Source organism: Vulpes lagopus, chromosome 14, assembly GCF_018345385.1.
Source record: "Vulpes lagopus strain Blue_001 chromosome 14, ASM1834538v1, whole genome shotgun sequence".
NCBI classification, from domain to species: Eukaryota; Metazoa; Chordata; class Mammalia; order Carnivora; family Canidae; genus Vulpes; species Vulpes lagopus.
In genome coordinates this window covers 9,448,420-9,468,303 of record NC_054837.1, presented here as the reverse complement: position 1 = coordinate 9,468,303, position 19,884 = coordinate 9,448,420, and the positions used below count along the sequence as shown (strand labels likewise).

Below are 19,884 nucleotides of genomic sequence, written 5' to 3'. Positions count from 1 at the left end.
TGTTCTTTTATTTTTATTTTTTTAGAATGTTTTTTTAAATTAAAAAAAAATAGAATGCTAAATTATATACACAATCGGGTGATCTGGACAAAATAACACAGCCCTGTCACAAAAGCTCCTAAGGAAATAAACCCACCAAAGGAGCCATCATTGATAGTATTAGGTGTGCAGAATCATGGGCAGATTTTTTTTTCTTATTTGCTTTCCTCCCCAAATTTTAGTAATGGGACCATGTTACTTGCGTGTTTTTAAGTGGTCCCGGCAGAAAGGAAGCAGACTTGCAGCAGTGGCCTGGAACCCAGTATCACCACAGTCACAGCAGGCACAAACTATCCTTACCTTTCATGTAGTACAGAGTGTCACGCAGCATCTTGAACATGGCCACATACAGAGGGTCGCTGAATGTAGTGTAGTAGAGATCAGCATTAGGGTTGGCCTGTGAGGGAGGAGAGGCACGTGACCACACCACGGAAACTCTCTGGACCTCCCTTTGGCTTCTAGGGTGAGGCCTGCTGAGTATTATATTCCTGATGGAGCGTTAGAGAGAGTGGAATGACCATTTATCATGATTCCCCACTTGGAACACCTGAATTACTCTCCTCTGTCTCTTAAGCATCAGGCAAAGAAAATAAAACACTTAGACTGTCCAGAGTTGCCTGTGGGGGGCCACCACCTGCATCTTCCAAACTGGTTTCTCCATGTGTTGTTCTAATGGGAAGAACCACCTTCCTCTCACAGAAAACTCAGCCATCTTTAGTAAGTCTTACAGGAACCAGAGGAAGAGAAAGACAGCCAAGCCAAGCAGCCATCAAACCATTGTGAGGTGATCAATTTAAAAAAGCCACCACAGAACAAGCTCTCAGCTGGCAGCTGTGTGGTTACTATGGTGACCAGGCTGAAAATTCACTGATGACCCTGTCATTCCAGCCCCCATGTACAAACTCTTCCTGTTATCTCCATGCACATGCTCACATCAGGCTGATAGGATGGTGCCCCAAAGGGCTGTACCTCTATCACGCTGGCTACGACTGCATCCAAGGATTTGAGAACAGGCTCCTCAACAATCTTCTTCACCTATGAGGGAAACAAGATCTCATGAGGCCACTGATGAACACAGTAAGAGACAGGAATGCAAGCTCCTTCTAATAAAGAACAAATCGTGTTGACAGATAAAAAACACATAACAAACAACCTCATGTGATGAAAAACACGATGGAAATGGTAGGCCAACAAAATATACTTATTATGGCTCCACATCAAACTATAACACAAAAAAATGTCCTTAATTCTGCCATCACTTGGAATTTGTTTTCCTACCCTTGATTGGAATAACCTAAAAACTGGAAAGGAACCAACTCCCTCAAACTTGCTGACATTAGATTTCCATTGAAAGGATGCGAAAGTGTTCTGATTCCAGACATCACTGACAATTTACCCAAACCTCCTCCCAGACATCAAGGACACCTTCACAGCCAGTCCTCGACCCTGATGACTCCTCTTCCTTCTGCAGGCCTGGTGCACCAGCTCTTCAGAACCTGCCTAAGTACTCAGAATGCAGCATACATCCTAAATTTCTAACAGAAGCACCTACTTCCACCCTTTCTCTGTAATAGCATTTAGTAGAGGAATGAATTGTTCTGTCAATTGCAGAACCTCCTGATAAAACTGCCTGCCATCCTAACTATAGTACTTTAAGAAACTGACTTTCATAAAAAAAAAAAAAAAAAAAAAAAAAAGGAAAGAAAAAAGAAACTGACTTTCAAAACATATAGACAATGATACAATGATAAACAACAAGCCAGGAGAAGAAATGAAAAATTGCCTAGAAGAAAAGCTAACCTTGAGAAGTTAAAATATACTGGAAAAAATAACTGTCTCTACAAAGAGTATGAAACATGCAGCCTTCAATTGGGATTTCTGACATGATAGGAGGAAGAGCCACCTGACCATCTGAGAAGGCCACCCAGGCCAGTGTTCTGTCTGGGACACTAACAGGGAGGAGCAGTTTAGGGAGAGTTTTCCTCCTTGAGGGCAACTTCAAAAACATTGTAGGCTATTTAGTAATTCATCATGGCTCTAATCTAATCAATTATTGGCAATGTTTTAATGTCTTTTTTTTTTTAAAGTAGGCTCCATGCCTAGTATGGACCCCAAGTTGGGGCTTCAACTCACGAGCCTGAGATCAAGACCCGAGCTGAGATCAAGGGTTGAGACTTCAACTGACTGAGCGACCCAGGCACACCTGCTTTAATGTCTTCATACATCTTCAGCCCAAAGCCATCCTCTTTGAGTGATTCCTATTCACATTCTACACTGAGGGAGACCCTCTCATTCTTTCCAAACAAAAAAGTCTTATTTTTAGAGTCTATCCCTGATAATGTCTTTAATCTATCCACTTGAATCTGTCTCAGAGGAATTCACCTCAATCATAACACCTTCAGAGTCCCTGGATCAAAGATCCATCTATTTCAGGACTGGGACAATGGCACCAATGTCTTCTCTGGCATCACATCAGAGGTCATCTCACGGTACCCAAATATGAAAAATTTATTTTTGTATTGATCTAAAAATATCAGCCCATGAGAAGAAGACAGGTGCAATAGGAACTAGACTTGGGGTCAGATTCCCTGGGCTGAGCCCCAGGCCTACTCTTTGTTGATGGATTCTTGATGTATTTGGCACTGATTGCCCTACCTCCAAAATGGGGATGAATGGCTGCCTCTCCCACAAGTGCTATAAGGATTCAACAAAAACATTGCAACAAACAACTCCAAGAATGTTACTCTCTTTCCTTCTTCCATTGAAAATTTATGAGTTCTAAGTTATATTCTGAAATACTAAAAAACTTCTAGTTTTTCTTTCGGAAAAAAAGAACCAAAACCAGGTTTGGGTGCCTGGGTGGCTCAGTTGGTTAAGCATCTGACTCTTGATTTGGCTCAGATCTCGATCTCAGGCTTGTGAGACTGAGCCCCATGTTGGGCTCTATGCTTAGCGCAGAGTCCCTTGAGATTCCTTCTCCTTCTCCCTCTGCCCCTCCCACTTGTGCTGATTTACTCTGTCTCTCACTCTCCCTCTTTAAAATAAATAAATCTTTAAAAAGATGCCCTCAAAAATAAATAAATAAATAAATAAATAAATAAATAAATAAATATAAAAAGGTGCCCTCTCTCCCTCTGATCCTCCCCAACCACTCACCACTCTCTTAAAAAAAAAAAAAAATGTTTATACCAATATCAATTTTACTGATTGAAGTAACACAGGGCTTATTTAGCCACCAATGCTTTCCTTACCAAGTTTAAGAGTTCTCGGAGCATTTCTAGTGGAATATTGAACTCCTTATAGGTGATGCCATTGAAAAGAGGAGAAACTGAGAAGCTGGAACTTATGGTGGAGAAGTAGTAATCGGGCTCCAGGGCACTCCCATCAGGTAAGTAAGAGACTGGCAGGGAAAAAACCAGAAAGTCAGCTACAGTCATACACGACCAGGATACTTCCTCAAGCTGATTCCCTCAATAACTAACAAAGGCATAGATTTTGCTTTGTTTATACTCCAATTCTATGTTTTTTAACGAACAAGGCTGGATTTCAAATCCTTGGAGAGTGATGCCTCTCATGGGAGCATTTCACATCAAAGTTCAGATATAATCATGTCCTAGTATCTTCAACACAGTCTAACAATGTGGGAAGAAAAAAAAGTATTACATAATTTTAAAGGTGGACAGATGTAAAAGTTTCAGGTCCACAGGATTCCAAGATATTTTCCCACCAAAACAGAAAATGCACATTATTAGATGTTTCAAAATCAGAACAAAAATAAAGTCAATCACCCAACACTTCTGAATAAATATGAGCCCCAAAAGCCTATAATTACTTGAAAATCCATTATTAGAAATCTATGATAGGAGACTATGACTAGAAAATAAGTTTGTAATATTTCTCTATTAAATAGTGATAATTAACAATCCATTAAAAAACAAATAATAGGGCAGCCCCGGTGGCTCAGCGGTTTAGCACCGCCTGCAGCCCAGGGCGTGATCCTGGAGACCCAGGATCAAGTCCCACGTCAGGCTCCCTGCATGGAGCCTACTTCTGCCTCTGCCTGTGTCTCTGCCTCTCTCTCTCTCTCTCTCTCTCTCTCTCTGTGTGTGTCTCTCGTGAATAAATAAATAAAAATCTTAAAAAAAAAAAAAGAATTTTATTACTTTCTGAAGCCCTGCGGCACAGAAAAAGCAGAGAATTGAATTTAGTCTTGATTGTGTCAAAGCTGTGTGCAGTTCTATGATGCTAGTGATGCTCTGTTGACCTAACTAAAGGGAAATGGATCCCATGAGAACAAATAGGCAACATACAACAGAGAATAGTCAATAATATTGAGAGCAGTTGAGACACTGGAGGTCAACATCATAAATGACCACTGAAGGAAGGAATGAATGAGGAAAGAGTGAGAACAAAGCTGGTTTAAAGCAAGTAGGTAGGGAAGAAGGTAAGGAGCGTGTGTATGTGTCAAATGTGTGTAAATATACATACTTACACAAATAAATGTATTTATCTATTCTTTTTTTTTAAAGATTTTATTTATTTATTCATGAGAGACAGAGAGAGAGAGAGAGGCAGAGACACAGGCAGAGGGAGAAGCAGGCTCCATACAGGGAGCCCGACGTGGGACTCGATCCCAGGTCTCCAGGATCAGGCCCTGGGCCGAAGGTGGTGCTAAACCGCTGAGCCACCCAGGCTGCACGTATTTATTTTTTCCTATTCATAAGTGCTAGATACATACATACACACATAATGAAATATTTGCCTTACGAAAGGAGATTTTGCTATTTGTTATAACATGGATGAACCTAGAGGACATTGTGGTAAGTGAAATAAGCCAGACATGGACAAAAAATAAAGTCCATGATCTCACTTGTATGTGGACACTTAAAAAAGTCGAATACGTGGGACCAGAGAGGTGAGCAATTGTCACCAGAGAGCAAGGAGATGGGGGAAATGGGCAGATGTTGGTCAAAGGGTATAAAGTTGTAGTTAAGTAAGATGAATAAGTCTAGAGATCTAATGTATAGCATAATGACGATAGTTAATAATATGGCATCAAATACTGGAAAGTTGCTAAAAGGGTACATTTCAGGTGCTATCCATGCATTAAAAAAAAAAAAAAAAGTAACCATAAGGAAAAGGATGTGATTGGAGTCATCATTTCACCACCACCACATACATACATATACATATATCAAATCTTTGTGTTGTATACCTAAAATATATACAAATTTATTTTTTTAAATAATAAAAATTAAAAAGAAGATAGGTTTGTGGTTAGAGGGCATCTCCCAGATAGATGCTATGAAATAGGAATTAAGCCCTGTGTGGCAGAGTCAGCATGGGGGGCAGAGATACAGGCAGAAGACAAGAACGGCAGAGTCAAGGATCTAAGATTTGGGATTCATACAGGGAAGGAGTCATTTAAAGTTTTTAAGGTAGAAATGATTTGTGCTTTTAAGAAATAACTCTTTAAAAACATTCTTACAAAGGCACATGGGTGGCTCAGTGGTTGAGCATCTGCCTTTGGCTCAGGTCATGATCCTGGGGTCCCAGTATAAAGTCCCACATCAGGCTCCCCGTAAGGAGCCTGTTTCTCCCTCTGCCTGTGTCCCTGCCTCTTTCTGTGTCTCTCATGAATAAATAAAATCTTTAAAAAAAAAAAGAGTACTACTCATATCATTATTATGTTTTTAAAAAATATTATTTATGGGACACCTGGGTGGATCAGTGGTTAAGTGTCTGCCTTTTGCTCAGTCCCACAACAGGCACACCGTGGGAAGCCTACTTCTCCCTCTGCCTGTGTCTCTGCCTCTTTCTCTGTCTCTCATGAATAAATAAATAAAAATCTAAAAAAAAATTATTTAAATACCTAATGACTTTAAGACAAAAAAGAGCCAGCCCACCATTATTACTTACACTGAAAACCAGTGCTTTCATAGGTTAATTCATTAAAATCCTGATAATAGGTACATGAGGATCTGTATATTATTTTCTGTACTTTTCTCCACATTTGAAATATTTTAAAATTAAATTTTAAGAAGTTTAAACAGAAATAGAAAATAAATGCTTTCTATAAATAAATAAATAAAAGCTTTCTAAAAGCTTGTCTCTCTAAATGCATGACAAGAGTGTTATTAATAGTTTTTTTTTAATTTTTTTTTTTTTTACAAAACAAGAAGTCACAGTGATGTAAAACACCTGCTCTCCAAGTACCAGGTCAATATTCCTGTCAGAAAGGTGAAGCCCACCTTCAAAGTAGTGAAAAGCAGATCCTCCAGGGGAACTGGGAGGGGGCATTCCACGTTCAGGGCTGACCTGAAACACAAAACCACCTTACAGATTAGAAAAGGCCAGTTAAACTTCAGTCAGTTTTGCCTTAGACAAGATTCTCAGGCAGCCCCGGTAGCTCAGCGCCACCTTCAGCCCAGGGCATGATCCTGGGGACCTAGAATCGAGTCCCATGTCGGGCTCCTTGCATGGAGCCTGCTTCTCCCTCTGCCTGTGTCTCTGCCTCTCTCTCTTTCTCTGTGTCTCTCATGAACAAATAAATAAAATCTTTTAAAAAAAGAAAAAAAGACAAGATTCTCTCTGTCAGCCCAACGTGTGTACCTCTAGTCCTGGTTTGTGCCTTACCTCCTCCCTGAAGCCCACCTTAGCTAAGTGTTCTCTAGTGTATACCATATCCCTAAATTCTTCATGTCTAAGCTATATATTTTACGCTTCATTACTGAGGTGAATTATTCTTAGCATTTGGTGTCTTTAGCTTGTCTCAATGAGTCAACTTATACTTAAGGGCATCAACTATCTCCCACTCAGAATAGAGCTTTGCACCCAACTGCTACAAAATAAATACTTCAGACTAGGAGATGAAATCACTTATAAATCTCAAAATGCCAAAGCCAGCCTTTGTATTACAGAGAATTTCAGTGAGAACCTTTTCTGTTTCGTGAGTTTCCTTGAACAGGACACCAGTGGGATTTTCTTTGAGTGAACACTTAACAAGACCTGACCTCTCTGCCTGTGGCCCAGGCTTGAAACCCCACCTGAGAGATGCTAGACACGCTGCTGGTCTTCCTCTTCAGGGTGCCCTCCTGACACACCGTCAGCAGATTGCTGGGGAGGATGGAGCGGAAATCATTGAAGGATCGCCTCCGTACACCTTCAAGCTCCTCAGGGACTCGGAGGGAATGAGGAGGGACTTTGGGGAACAGTTTTGAAAGGAGAGACTCTTCTGTGTTGCTGTAACGGCCAAACGCTCGTGAGATTCCTATCAGGCACGGGATCGCGTATTTGCAAAGGTATTCTAGAAGACAAAGTAAAAATGTTCCGATACCAGAACGTTCCCTGAGAGAGAGCTGTGATGCACCAGCTTGTAATACTGGTTGACATCTCATAACCTACCCCCTAGCAAATATGAGGGGTCAGAACAAGTCACATCAATAGGTCAGCCCCAAGGGCTGACATGAACCACAACTTTGGACTACATCCCTGTTGTACACAGCTGTTCTCTTTGGGAGGTCTCAATCTATGCATAGTATACCCAAATCAGTAACACAGGAAAATCCTGTTATCAGGCAACTCTACTATACTTAAACAATATAATTCTTCCTCCTGGGATTAAGTTGGTAGCTGTACACTAGAGCAGTCAAGCATATTATAGGTAAAGAAACTGAGGCCCAGAAAGGGTGAGGTCATCTGGCATTCAGGTAGTAGGCAGAGCTGTCCTGTGGTCATGTGGTAGTAGGTCATCTGGCATTCAGGTAGTAGGCAGAGCTGTCCTGTGGTCATGACCCCCTTGTGGCTGCTTAACTAACACGCAATGAAGGCAAACTAATGTAGGAAGGTTTCACCCATCCAGTACACAAATAGTGAAGCACAAAAAAGAAGTCTGGGAAAAGCAAGGGAAAAAAGTATTCACAAAGCCATTAAGGAGGGAAAAAAAGCCTTAGATCTATAATTGTACCTTTTTCTTGAATCTCCAAGGCCTGGCACATTCCCAAAAGGACATGCAAAACCTGCAAAAGTGCTTCTAAAATCTGTAATAGCCAAGGAAACAGAAAAGATAAACTTATAAACAAAATCAGAGAAGTATCACGAAATTCATTCAGAATTAGAAGGAGCTTTAGACATTATCTTGTCCAAACCCACATCTGATACGTAAGTCCTCAAATGATAGCTTGACAGCTGTGCCAAATGGCCAATTGGCTGAACTTCCAGGGACAGAAACCAGCCCTCCTGGGTTGGTCCAGAGTGCCTCCTAACTCTGGCCAATATTGACCTCTGGAGCTTGTGACCCCTGGCTCTTGGAGCCACTCCTTTCTCCATATTCTAGAAACGGGTATTAGGCCCCCAAAGCTCTTTTCATGGCAAATATCCCCAGTTGTTTTAATCTATTCCTTAGGTTTACACGTCCTTTATGACGCTGAGTGCCTGCTTCTGATTTCACAGTAGTCCCATGTTTCATAAACAGTCTCGAATTGTGCGGCTCAGGAAAATACATTAATGTTCCAGGGATGTTGGAAACCATCCTAAGTAATCACCACACTCAAAACAGATTCTAGACTTCCATGTACATGACATCAGCTTATCAGCAGCCACTTCACTCTGCTGGCTCAATGAGCTTACCAATACAAAAAATACTTGAATCTTTTTTATGCCTCTACTGATGCTGCTGGTATTTTTTGCCTGTCATTGACAGGTAGCTTTTGCCTACCAAAGCTCAGGGGCTTAACTTTAGTTCATCATACTGGCCTCTGATTCCCAGTGTTGTGTCATCTAAAAACAAAACCAACTTGCTTTCTGAATCTTCATTTATGGCCCTGGCTCCTTTTGCTTCAATGGTAGGGGGATAGACTAAGGGAGGCTTCTGCTGGGCTGGCACGCCTGTCACCCTCTGGGGTGGTCCTTCAAGCAGCTCCACAAAATTTCTAAATTATTTTGGTCCTCGGCCCATATTCTAGATCCAGGATGTCACGAGGGGTGTTTGTCTAATGCTTTGATGAAGATCAACTAGACTACATCTACCTTATTTTCCCTCACTACCAGTCTTGGAAACCCCAGGCAAAGAGAAGAGAATAAAACTGGCCTCCTATGACATCTTCCTAATCAAGGCAAATTTCTGACATTTTGCTAATGTTAAATGATGCTGAATAACATATGAAGACTTGAAAAGCGAGACTTTCTCCATTGTGTATTAAAGTTAGGCCATCATCTTTAGTACTGACGTTTTGATAAATTTTATAGAAGAGCCCTTAACTTATAGCCTGCTAACTTCTGAAATAATGATATACAATTCTAATATATCTAGTTATCTCTTTGGCCAACCTTCAAATAAAGAAACTAAGAAAGAAGGATGGAAAAGATTGTTAATGGCAGAAATACTGACAGCAGAATTTATAGTTTGGTTAAGGAGAGAGATTTTAAAAATTAAAAAACAGATACAAGAATTCAAAAAGCACAGCTAGCTGGGAATGTTTAACATATAGACAGGCAACCATGCCTTCCTTGGCAGGACCTGAGGATAGCGGCATATACAAACTGATTTTCAAAATAAAACATGTGATTAAGAAAAAGTTGAGGTTATGACTGTATTCTTTGTTTAAAGAGGAAAAGAGTACAGAAGCATTTACGTAACATTTCAACAAAATAAACTAAAACTAAAAAAATCTGGGCACTTAAAATCTGGGTGTAATTTCAACTACCTTTCAACCTACTTAATTCCCTTCTATGAATGACTTCAATCCCCAGTGGAGTGATGCCTGGGTGGCTCAGCAGTCTGGTGCCTGCCTTCCACCCAGGGCATGATCCTGGAGAACCAGGATCGAGTCCCATGTCAGGCTCCCTGCATGGAGCCTGCTTCTCTCTCTCTGCCTCTCTCTGCCTGTGTCTCTGCCTCTCTCTCTGTATCTCTCATTAATAAATAAATAAAATCTTAAAAAAAAAAATCCCCAATGGAGAGTCAGGTAAGTGAGCTGCATCTGCTTTTTGCTGCTTACCTCACAGGGCTATGGGGAAAGCTGGATGAGACAAGAGTCAAGAGGTTACTGGATAACCTGGAAAGTACTATAAGTAAGTACTGAACATTTCTTAGGTATGTTTGTACAAAAAAAAAAAATCAACCAAAACAACCCAATCACTTCAAAATTTGTTTACTCTTTTCGTTACTTTGGGACTCTTTTTGATTGCAGAGAAATGCACTCCAGTTCACCACACACTTACCTCATCCCTAAGTGAGGGGTCCCTATAAGCCACATCAGACAGCAAAGTGACCAAGCAGAAGCTGAAGCTCTCTGCAACTGGAAGGGTGGCTGGAAGGCACACAGACACAAGTCAGATCATTACCACTGAGACACAGGGCCACACCTCTGGGCCACCTGATTCACTAAGTCCCCTCTCTCACAGGGCCTGCCAAGGGACCAGTCTACAGGGATGGCTGTTATAAATGAAGCAAACCTCCAAAGAAGAGATATGGGCCCAACAGGTTTCCTAAGAAATACACCTAACTTTTCTTTTAATAAAATGTTTTGGTTCAATAAACTTAAATGTTTCTGAGCCAATTTATAGTTTGAGATTATAGTCTCTCCCCACATGACAGACTCTATTTTTTTATTCCTGATCTAAATTTCTACCCTGGGTGAGAAGCCAATCTTAATACAGTAGAAGAGATGGTACATGGAGGCTAACTGTCAAATACCAATTACTACTTTAAATTAAATATTTATATTTCTTTTTTGCTTTATTTTGACAAACGGAGAAAACCCTAATAAGAACTTCCAAAGATTTGCTGCTCTATTCCTAATAGGTTTTTAAGCCCTTCCACTACCAATCTCCTCATAGGGAGGTTCTCAGGAGCATAGCTTCAAGGTTGGAAAGGGATCACTGAACCTAAAAGACCAAAGCTTCTATGGTGTGCACTTTAAAAATGTCAGAATCTGTGTAAGTCCCATCGCTATTGAATATTTAATCAATTTTGAATGTTGAATATTTAACCAAGAATAGAGACCTATCCACTGTTTTATGATCTATTTATAGTACATGGCAGAAGATTGTTACATGTTTACATCTGTACCTATCATTTTAAAATGCAGCTCTAGGTCCTTCATAAACTTGAGTGTGATCAGAATCACCTGGAGGCTTGTTAAAATGCAGACTGCCAGCTTTTCCTAGCCCTAGAGTTCTAATTCAGAAGCTCTGATGTGGGAACCAAGAATCTGCATTTCTGACAAGTTGCCTGGTGACACTGATGCTGCTGGTCCTAGATGGACTTTGAGAACTAATCCTCTAGAGTTTAAAAAGCATAAATCATACTGCCTTAATAAAAAAATAAAAGAATGACATGTTACCAGATAAGTGGAAATTTATTTATCTCTAACAATGTTTCAAATAGTGCTAAAACTTTCACCCCGATGAGGAGTCCACAGTACATAGAAGTGATACTTGTTTTGAAAGAAAAGAAAACAGAATCAATCTACTGATACTCTACTTCTCCCCAAATTAAGTGGTGGTCAGAAATGTTTGACTTTTTAGCAATGCTTTCTATTTCATCTGTAGTCCTTTAGGGTGGAGGATGGGCAAAATAGGGAAAGGGGATTAAAAGGTACAAATTTCCAGTTCTAAAACAAAGAAGGCATAGGGACAGAATGCACAACATAGGGAATATTGGTGACAGACTGACAGACAGTAGCTAGATTTATTGTTATGATCATTTTGTAAGGTGTATAAACTTCCAATCGCTATGTTATGTCTGGAACTAATATAATATTGTGTGTCAGCTACATTTCAATAAAAAAATTATAGTCCTTTAAATTCCAGGATACATGCATAATTTGGGGTCTGCCAGTTTTAGCCACAGTAGGTTACCAGAAATGATGAAACCCAAAGGACAAGAGAACAGCATGAGAACAGCAAAACCCATCTTTAGCAAGCTGAGCCCACTAAACAAATTAGGGTCGTGCCACCAATGAAAATGACAAGGGCCTTCTCTATAGGCACCAACCTGCTGCTATGTCTGAAAGTGGGCCTCAGGCCTCACAGAGGGAGATTACAAGAAAACTTTGGTTTTCAGGGTCCTGATCTCTAAAGCTCTAATGATCTCTAAATAAGTTCCAAACAGATACTGGAGTCTTGGGTTAATCAATATATGAGAACATTAGTTTTACAAGTGCTTATTAGCACAATGCCTGGCACATAGTGGACTTACATATCATTTTTAAAGGTACAAAATTTAATTAAAACTCAACAACAGCAACAAAATGATAAACTATTTATAGTGAACATGGTGTTCAAGTCTTGGACATTCATCTAACCCTTCCTTTTTCAGCAGCAGCAATACAATTTGGAGAACCGGATTCACTCCAGGAGTAAGCCTATTCATCTAAGGGCTCAGGGATGGGCAAGGGACCCAATTCTGGCAAAAAGACATGAGAAAAGGTTCCTAAAGGTCTCCAAGTTCCTGCTCACTCCCAAAGTGCAATGCAAAGTCAGTTTTCTCAGCCTGGCCCTCATACCCCCCTCAGCCAAAGGCTCTAGACAACAATGAGTAAGCACAGCCCACGCTACCACAGGCAGACAGCTATCTCAAAGCCAAGGGTGGAACAAACTCAAAACATTGTACTGACACATTAATATGATTAAACACTTGATCCTACAGACTGCGCATGCATGCTCTTCCCTGAATTCAGGGAAAACGTACAAAATTACCTCTGCCTTTCCGAGCTGTGCTTTCTTCTACCCAATACACTTTTGGAAGACCTTTAAGCAGTCGAAGAAGGTAAGGAACCACAGAATCTTTGTGCTTAAAAACAAAACAAAACAAAAAAATTATGTTCAATACAACGTGTGGCTAGTAGCTTTTTAGTACTAAGCCCAAAGTAAAGCATACACATCCTAATCATCTCACAGATGGATGCTCGCATGACATAGCACCATTCCTGTTTCCATGTGGCAGCAGCATGTGGCACCCAGAGGTTATCCCATCAGCCTGCAGCAAAGGTGCTAAGCAAGGGCTAAAACCCACCCTTCTGCTGCTGGCTAAATGTTCAACCTGGCTCTGGCCTCCTCTGGGGACTCGGCCCCTATGATGGCCTCTCCAGAAGAAGGTACATGTGCACACACTCTTAAAACTGCCTTCAGTAGGGCAGCCCTGGTGGCTCAGCGGTTTAGCGCCGCCTTCAGTCCAGGGTGTGATCCCGGGGACCCGGGATCGAGTTCCACATCGGGCTTCCTGCATGGAGCCTGCTTCTCCCTCTGCCTGTGTCTCTGCCTCTCTCTCATTCTGTGTCTCTATGAATAAATAAATTTTTAAAATGTTTAAAAAAAAAACTGCCTTCAGTAAAAGTGTCAGAGAGCCCACAAACCCTTGACTGGGCCCCAGGATCAGATCCTCTACACTGAGGGAAGCTCATAGCCACAAGTTTCTAAACTTGGTGATGCTTCTGTTATTCATGGCCCTTGTCCTCTTTCTTTTTTGTTTTAATTTTCTGTTACATGTTTCCTTTTGCTTTTCTCAAATTTATCAACAGACTTTATAGCCATCATTAACCAATACAAAAACTACTTTCTTCTAGTTTCCAAACTAGCCAGTCGACATGTAACTGTAATCTTCCATGATTGGCTCTTTTGGTTGTTTCACTAGTGACACTGAAAACATGGCTCTAAATTCTGTGACACTTTAAGAGGAGAAGAGACACTTTAATCAAGTCCTGGGTCGAGCTCCCTGCATGGAGCCTGCTTCTGCCTCTGCCTGTGTCTCTGCCTCTGTGTGTGTGTGTCTTTCATGAATAAATTTTTTTAGTTTTTTTTTTTATTTATTTATGATAGTCACAGAGAGAGAGAGAGAGAGAGAGAGAGGCAGAGACACAGGCAGAGGGAGAAGCAGGCTCCATGCACCGGGAGCCCGATGTGGGACTCGATCCCGGGTCTCCAGGATTGCTCCCTGGGCCAAAGGCAGGCGCCAAACCATTGCGCCACCCAGGGATCCCCTCGTGAATAAATTAAAAAAAAAAAAAAACTTTAAAACAAAAAAACAAAAACAAACTGTAGTTTTTTGTTTTTCAAAACAACTATAGTTTAAGAAACTGACCTCCCAGGTTAAAGAAGGCAGTGCAGCATTCATCTGCCTTTTTCTCAGGACACAAACCCTTGGGACCCAGACATTACATTGTGACGAAGTGACATAGGCCAGGCCACATGGAGATGTCATGTACATAGGAATGCCCTGGCTGAGAGCCCTAGCTTAGGTCCCAGCCAAGAGCCAGGATCAACCCACACACACGTGCATGAACAAGACTTCAGGTGATTCCAGCCCCTAGCCTTCAAGCCACTTGAGGTGACATTGAATGGAGCAGAGACAGTGACTCTTCTGTGCTCAGTCTAAATTGCAGATCCATGAGGAAAAAACCCAAAACAATAACCAACCTGTTGTATTAAGCCACCAAATTCTGGGGTAGTTTGTTATACCCCAACAGATAACCACAACAAATAGAGAACTTTCTGTAGCAAAAACAAAACATTTCCTCCAAATCAGCTAAAGGAGCTGGCTACATCTGTCCAGGATCCCAACGTACAAAACTCTGAAGGATATGTAAGGCATGGCTCCCTACAGAGAAAGTGACCCCAGGTGTTCTCTCTTGTATAGCCCTTTATGACTTTCATACATGTAGTAAAAACTACTTCCGCTACTCTGGCCACAGCTGCTGCCAGGGCAGCACAGTGACTGCACATGGAGGCCAAGACCACAGCCCATCCTGGATGGAGGCGGGGAACATCAACACCCGGTGAACAAGAAAAAGCTGGTCCCTAGGGCTCATGGCTCAGAGGGCTGGTGAAGACTGATGGGCTGCTGTCCTGGTGTCGGGGATGCCAAATGGCTTCCTGGAAGCAATGGCAGACTACATGGCTCAGGGAACATAAGTTGCTACCCCAGGTCCTGCTAATCCTGACCAAGAACCCAAATTATACCACCAAAGGTAATTTGTATTTGTCTCTTCCTTGCCACCCTAAAAAACCTACCACAAATATTAGGAACTTATAGATAAATTTATTAAGTAATATGTTTGCCAGATATTTTCGATTATACATATTTGAATAGCAGTTCCTCATATAGATTATTTTTTTTTAATTTTTATTTATTTATGATAGTCACAGAGAGAGAGAGAGAGAGAGAGAGAGAGAGGCAGAGACACAGGCAGAGGGAGAGGGAGAAGCAGGCTCCATGCACCAGGAACCCGATGTGGATTCGATCCTGGGTCTCCAGGATCGCGCCCTAGGCCAAAGGCAGGCGCTAAACCGCTGCGCCACCCAGGGATCCCTCATATAGATTATTTTAAAAATTATTTTCCTCCCTTTATATTTAAATTTATTTATTTATTTTAAAAGATTTTATTTATCTTTTTGACAAAGAGATAGGGAGAGCCAGAGAGCACAAGTGGGGGGAATGGCAGAAGGAGACGGAGAAATAGACTTCCGGCAGAGCAGGGAGTACAATACGGTGCTCTATGCCAGGACCCCAGGATCATGACCAGAGCCAAGGGCAGATGCTTAACTGACTGAGCCACGCAGGTACCCCTTTATATTTATTTATTTATTTATTTATTTATTTATTTATTTTACCCCTTTATATTTAAATTTAAATAGGACTTTGCAAATAGAAAAGTAGAAATGGTTTTCTTTCTTTTCACATCTATAAATAAATAGGAAGAATAATTAAATACATCTAATCTTGGTGTTTCATGAGGCCTTCGTCAAACAATCTAATTTTCAAAATACCACTCTAAAATTAAAATGCTTATTTTTTCTTTTCTTTTAAATGCTTATTTTTTCAAATGTATACTCTGTCAAAAAATATTAATCTTTACTAAAGTTAAATTTCCAGGACACGTATTTTTAGATAGATAAAAATTCAAATATCTAACATCTTTATTTTCCTAACATAGCATGATTAAATATGAAATTAAAAGTGATTTTTGATAATGATAAAAATAAACAAATAATAGATTCTGTATTCAGTGACTAACCATTTGCTTCAATTAAACTTGGGATATTCTAAAAAAAAAAAAAAAGGGGGGGGATCCCTGGGTGGCGCAGCGGTTTGGCGCCTGCCTTTGGCCCAGGGCGCGATCCTGGAGACCCAGGATCGAATCCCACATCAGGCTCCCGGTGCATGGAGCCTGCTTCTCCCTCTGCCTGTGTCTCTGCCTCTCTTTCTCTCTCTGTGACTATCATAAATAGAATAAAAAAAAATTTTTTAAAAAAAAAAAGCCACATCATTTTTTGTTGGAGCCACAACAACACAACACTGATTTTTAAATTACCTCAAAAAGACACATTAACATGTACTCTAAAACTTATTTTATATCTATCATGGTTTTTAAGATTTTTTTTTTTAATTTTTAGGGATGCCTGAGTGGCTTAGTTGGTTAAGCATCCGCCTTCCACACAGGATCATGATCCTGGGGTCCTGGGATCAAGCACCACTTCCAGCTTCCAGCTCCCTGCTCAGTGGGGAGTCTCCTTCTCCCACACTCTCCTCCTCTCCCCCCACTTGTGATTTTTTTTTTCTATCTCTCAAATAAAAGAAATAATTTTTTTTTTTTAAAAAAAGATTTTTTTAGGGACGCTTAGGTGGCTCAGCAGTTGAGTGTCTGCCTTCGGCTCAGGGAGTAATCCTGGAGTCCCTGGATCAAGTCCCACATCAGGCTCCCTGCATGGAGCCTGCTTCTCCCTCTGTCTATGTCTCTGCCTCTCTCTCTCTCTCTGTGTCTCTCATGAATAAATAAATAAAATATTTTAAAAAATAAATAAATAAAAATTTAAAAATTCTTTTAAAATTTTAAGTAATCTCTACACCCAACATGGGGCTTGAACTTACAACCCTGAGATCAAGAATCACGTGCTCCACTGACTTCACCAGCCAGGCGCCCCTATATCTATCACAGTTCTAAAAAAGATCATATCATGTCAAAATTATCTCAACGAACACTATCTGTTTGGAAAGAAAAAAAAATGGTTACTCTGAGTCTGACCGATGAACATTTGACCTCATTATTATTATTTTTTTTAACATTTGACCTTGAAAATCAAGTCCACTCTGGAGGGCACACAATTACTTCACAAAACATTTTAATTAACTTTCTGGCAAAACAAAACACCACAAAAACCAAAAACCACTTTATTTTAACAACTTAATTATTCACACAATTCAAAAAACAAAATGTCCTAAGAGGGTGTACATTAATTATATTAATTAAATTATTCCCACATGTTGCACCCACTCTGCCTCACCATCACTAACCACTTTTATTAGGTTCATATGCATTCTTCTAGTACTGCTTCAGGTAAATATAATCACGTACAAATTTAAATTCTAATTACACTCCTTTTACACTGCAGAAACACTTTTGATGTAATAAAGACTTACTTGAAGATCAGATTCAATGAGAAAAATGCCCAATGCGATCACTGCATCTCTCCGTCTTTCATCCAATTGGAAGATCCCATGGAAGTCTACTGGACACATACAAAGCAGCTTTTGGACCTAGAAAATGATACCAACAACAACAAAAACTCATAGATTAAAAAATATGTAAGCCCATATTCAGAACATAGGACATAAACTAGTAGCATAAAATCCCAGTAAGTCTACATAACCATAAGTCATTTTTTTCCAATTCAATAATCATAGAAAGATCATCTCCAGCTTCTGAAATGATCATACACATGCTCGTAAAACATATATGCACTGAGGAACCAGGACCAAGAGTTAAAATAATGCATACATGGAGGAGGTCAAGCACAATAGCTAATGTCTGCAATTCAGAGTCAGAACAGTCACCAGTCTCTGCTGCCCAGTGGTGCCCAAGAGGCTTACCCAAACCTACCTATAGTCACAGTGCTTCCAGAAGGATTCTTTAAAAGATAAAATGTGTGTAAAGCACTTAGGACTATGCACAGTATGTACTAGGTGCTCAACAAACAGTATCTGTTGTTACTGGATATACCATTAGAGTGGCTAGCAGAAACAAATGGACAATAAGTCAGCAATTTACTAAATATATGTAAAAATTTAAATTTTTTCAAAACAATCATAAATGTCTAATATAAAGGAACTAAAAATCTGGATTTATTATGAATAGGAATTAGGTGATGCCAATCTTGAAAATCCCTGCCACAAGAATCTCTGAGCAAACACACCAGGAGGCCCCAATATTGCTGTTCTATTAATGGACACAATGAGAAGTCTCTCATTGTCCTTCATACAGTCTGGTGGGATACTGTTGAGCTACCCAGGCATTTCCCCCCCCCCTTTTTTTTTCTGGTGGGATGTTTTAATGACAAAGTGCATTCCAGTGTAATGCTTGACATTTGCCCTGAAAATATCAATCAATTACCATTGCAATTTTAAACAAGAAAGGATGTTTTAAAAGGGCAAATAAGCCAGAAAGAGAAGCACCATCTAACCTGAAGAGAGATAATATTCTTTGTTTCAGTAATTTTCCTCTTAGGAATGATTGTGAAGAAATAATTAGACGGGTGCCTGGGCAGCTCAGTGGTTGACCATCTGCCTTTGGTTCAGGTCATGATCCCAGGGTCCCGGAATCAAGTCCCACATCAGGCTCCCCACAGGGAGCATGCTTCTCCCTCTGCCTATGTCTCTGCCTCTCTTTCTATGTGTCTCTCATGAATAAATAAATAAAATCTCTAAAAAAAAAAGAGAGAGAAATAGGGGATCCCTGGGTGGCTCAGCGGTTTAGTGCCTGCCTTTGGCCCAGGGCCCGATCCTAGAGTCCCGGGATGGAGTCCCACGTCGGGCTCCTGGCACGGTGCCTGCTTCTCCCTCCTCCTATGTCTCTGCCTCTCTCTCTCTCTCTCTCTATCATAAATAAATAAATAAATAAATAAGTAAATAAATAAATAAATCTTTAAAAAAAGAGAAATAATGAGAAATCTTCAGGCAAAGATTATGTAAATAAAATACTTTCATCACAGTCTTGTGTGTATCAGTTGAAAATCTGAAATAATCTAAATAACATAGGGAAAATAAATTATTACACCACTTGTTGAAACATTAGGTTAAGCTATGAAACTCTGATAGTCAATTTTTTTTTAAGATTTTATTTATTAAAAAAAAAAAAAAGATTTTATTTATTTATTCATAGAGATACAGAAAGAGAGAGAGAAGCAGAGACACAGGCAGGGGGAGAAGCAGGCTCCAAGCAGGAAGCCCGTGGGACTCAATCCAGGGTCTCCAGGATCACACCCCGGGCTGCAGGCAGCGCTAAACCGCTGTGCCACCGGGGCTGCCCTCAACCAAATTTTTTAATAAAAACAATGCTTTCATAAAATTTGACCTAATAATACACACATTAAAAATAATATTTTTCGGGGATCCCTGGGTGACGCAGCGGTTTGGCGCCTGCCTTTGGCCCAGGGCGCGATCCTGGAGACCCAGGATCAAATCCCACTTCGGGCTCCCGGTGCATGGAGCCTGCTTCTCCCTCTGCCTATGTCTCTGCCTCTCTCTCTCTCTCTCTCTCTCTCTGTGTGACTATCATAAAGAAAAATTAAAAATATATATATATTAAAAAAATAATATTTTTCTAAGACTAAATAACGACATGAACAATGACAGAATAATGTTTTAAATGTTCTATAAATTCATAAGAGGAATGATCTAAATTATGACAGAAAAAGTACTAGAAGAAAATACATCAAAATGTTGACAGTTATGAGAGGTAGAATGACCAGTGGTTTTATATTCCTTTTCTTTTTTTTAAGTGGGCTCCAAGCTTGAGGCCAACATGGGGCTTGAACTCACGACCCTGAGATCAAGACCTAAGCTGAGAT

General features: G+C 40.3%; 1 protein-coding gene across 2 annotated transcripts in view; it reads right to left on the bottom strand.

The window, feature by feature from the left end:
* Positions 1 to 19,884, bottom strand: part of PI4KA (phosphatidylinositol 4-kinase alpha) — a 119,347-nt gene that overhangs the window by 81,565 nt on the left and 17,898 nt on the right. For both annotated transcript variants that reach the window (XM_041728420.1, XM_041728421.1), the window contains exons 2-10: positions 17,459 to 17,575; positions 12,742 to 12,835; positions 10,261 to 10,349; positions 8,006 to 8,078; positions 7,086 to 7,345; positions 6,291 to 6,357; positions 3,291 to 3,439; positions 1,009 to 1,074; positions 340 to 436 (exon numbers count right to left, since the gene is read on the bottom strand). In XM_041728420.1, the coding sequence (XP_041584354.1) occupies positions 340 to 436; positions 1,009 to 1,074; positions 3,291 to 3,439; positions 6,291 to 6,357; positions 7,086 to 7,345; positions 8,006 to 8,078; positions 10,261 to 10,349; positions 12,742 to 12,835; positions 17,459 to 17,575 (1,012 nt within the window). The remainder of the gene's footprint in view (positions 1 to 339; positions 437 to 1,008; positions 1,075 to 3,290; positions 3,440 to 6,290; positions 6,358 to 7,085; positions 7,346 to 8,005; positions 8,079 to 10,260; positions 10,350 to 12,741; positions 12,836 to 17,458; positions 17,576 to 19,884) is intronic.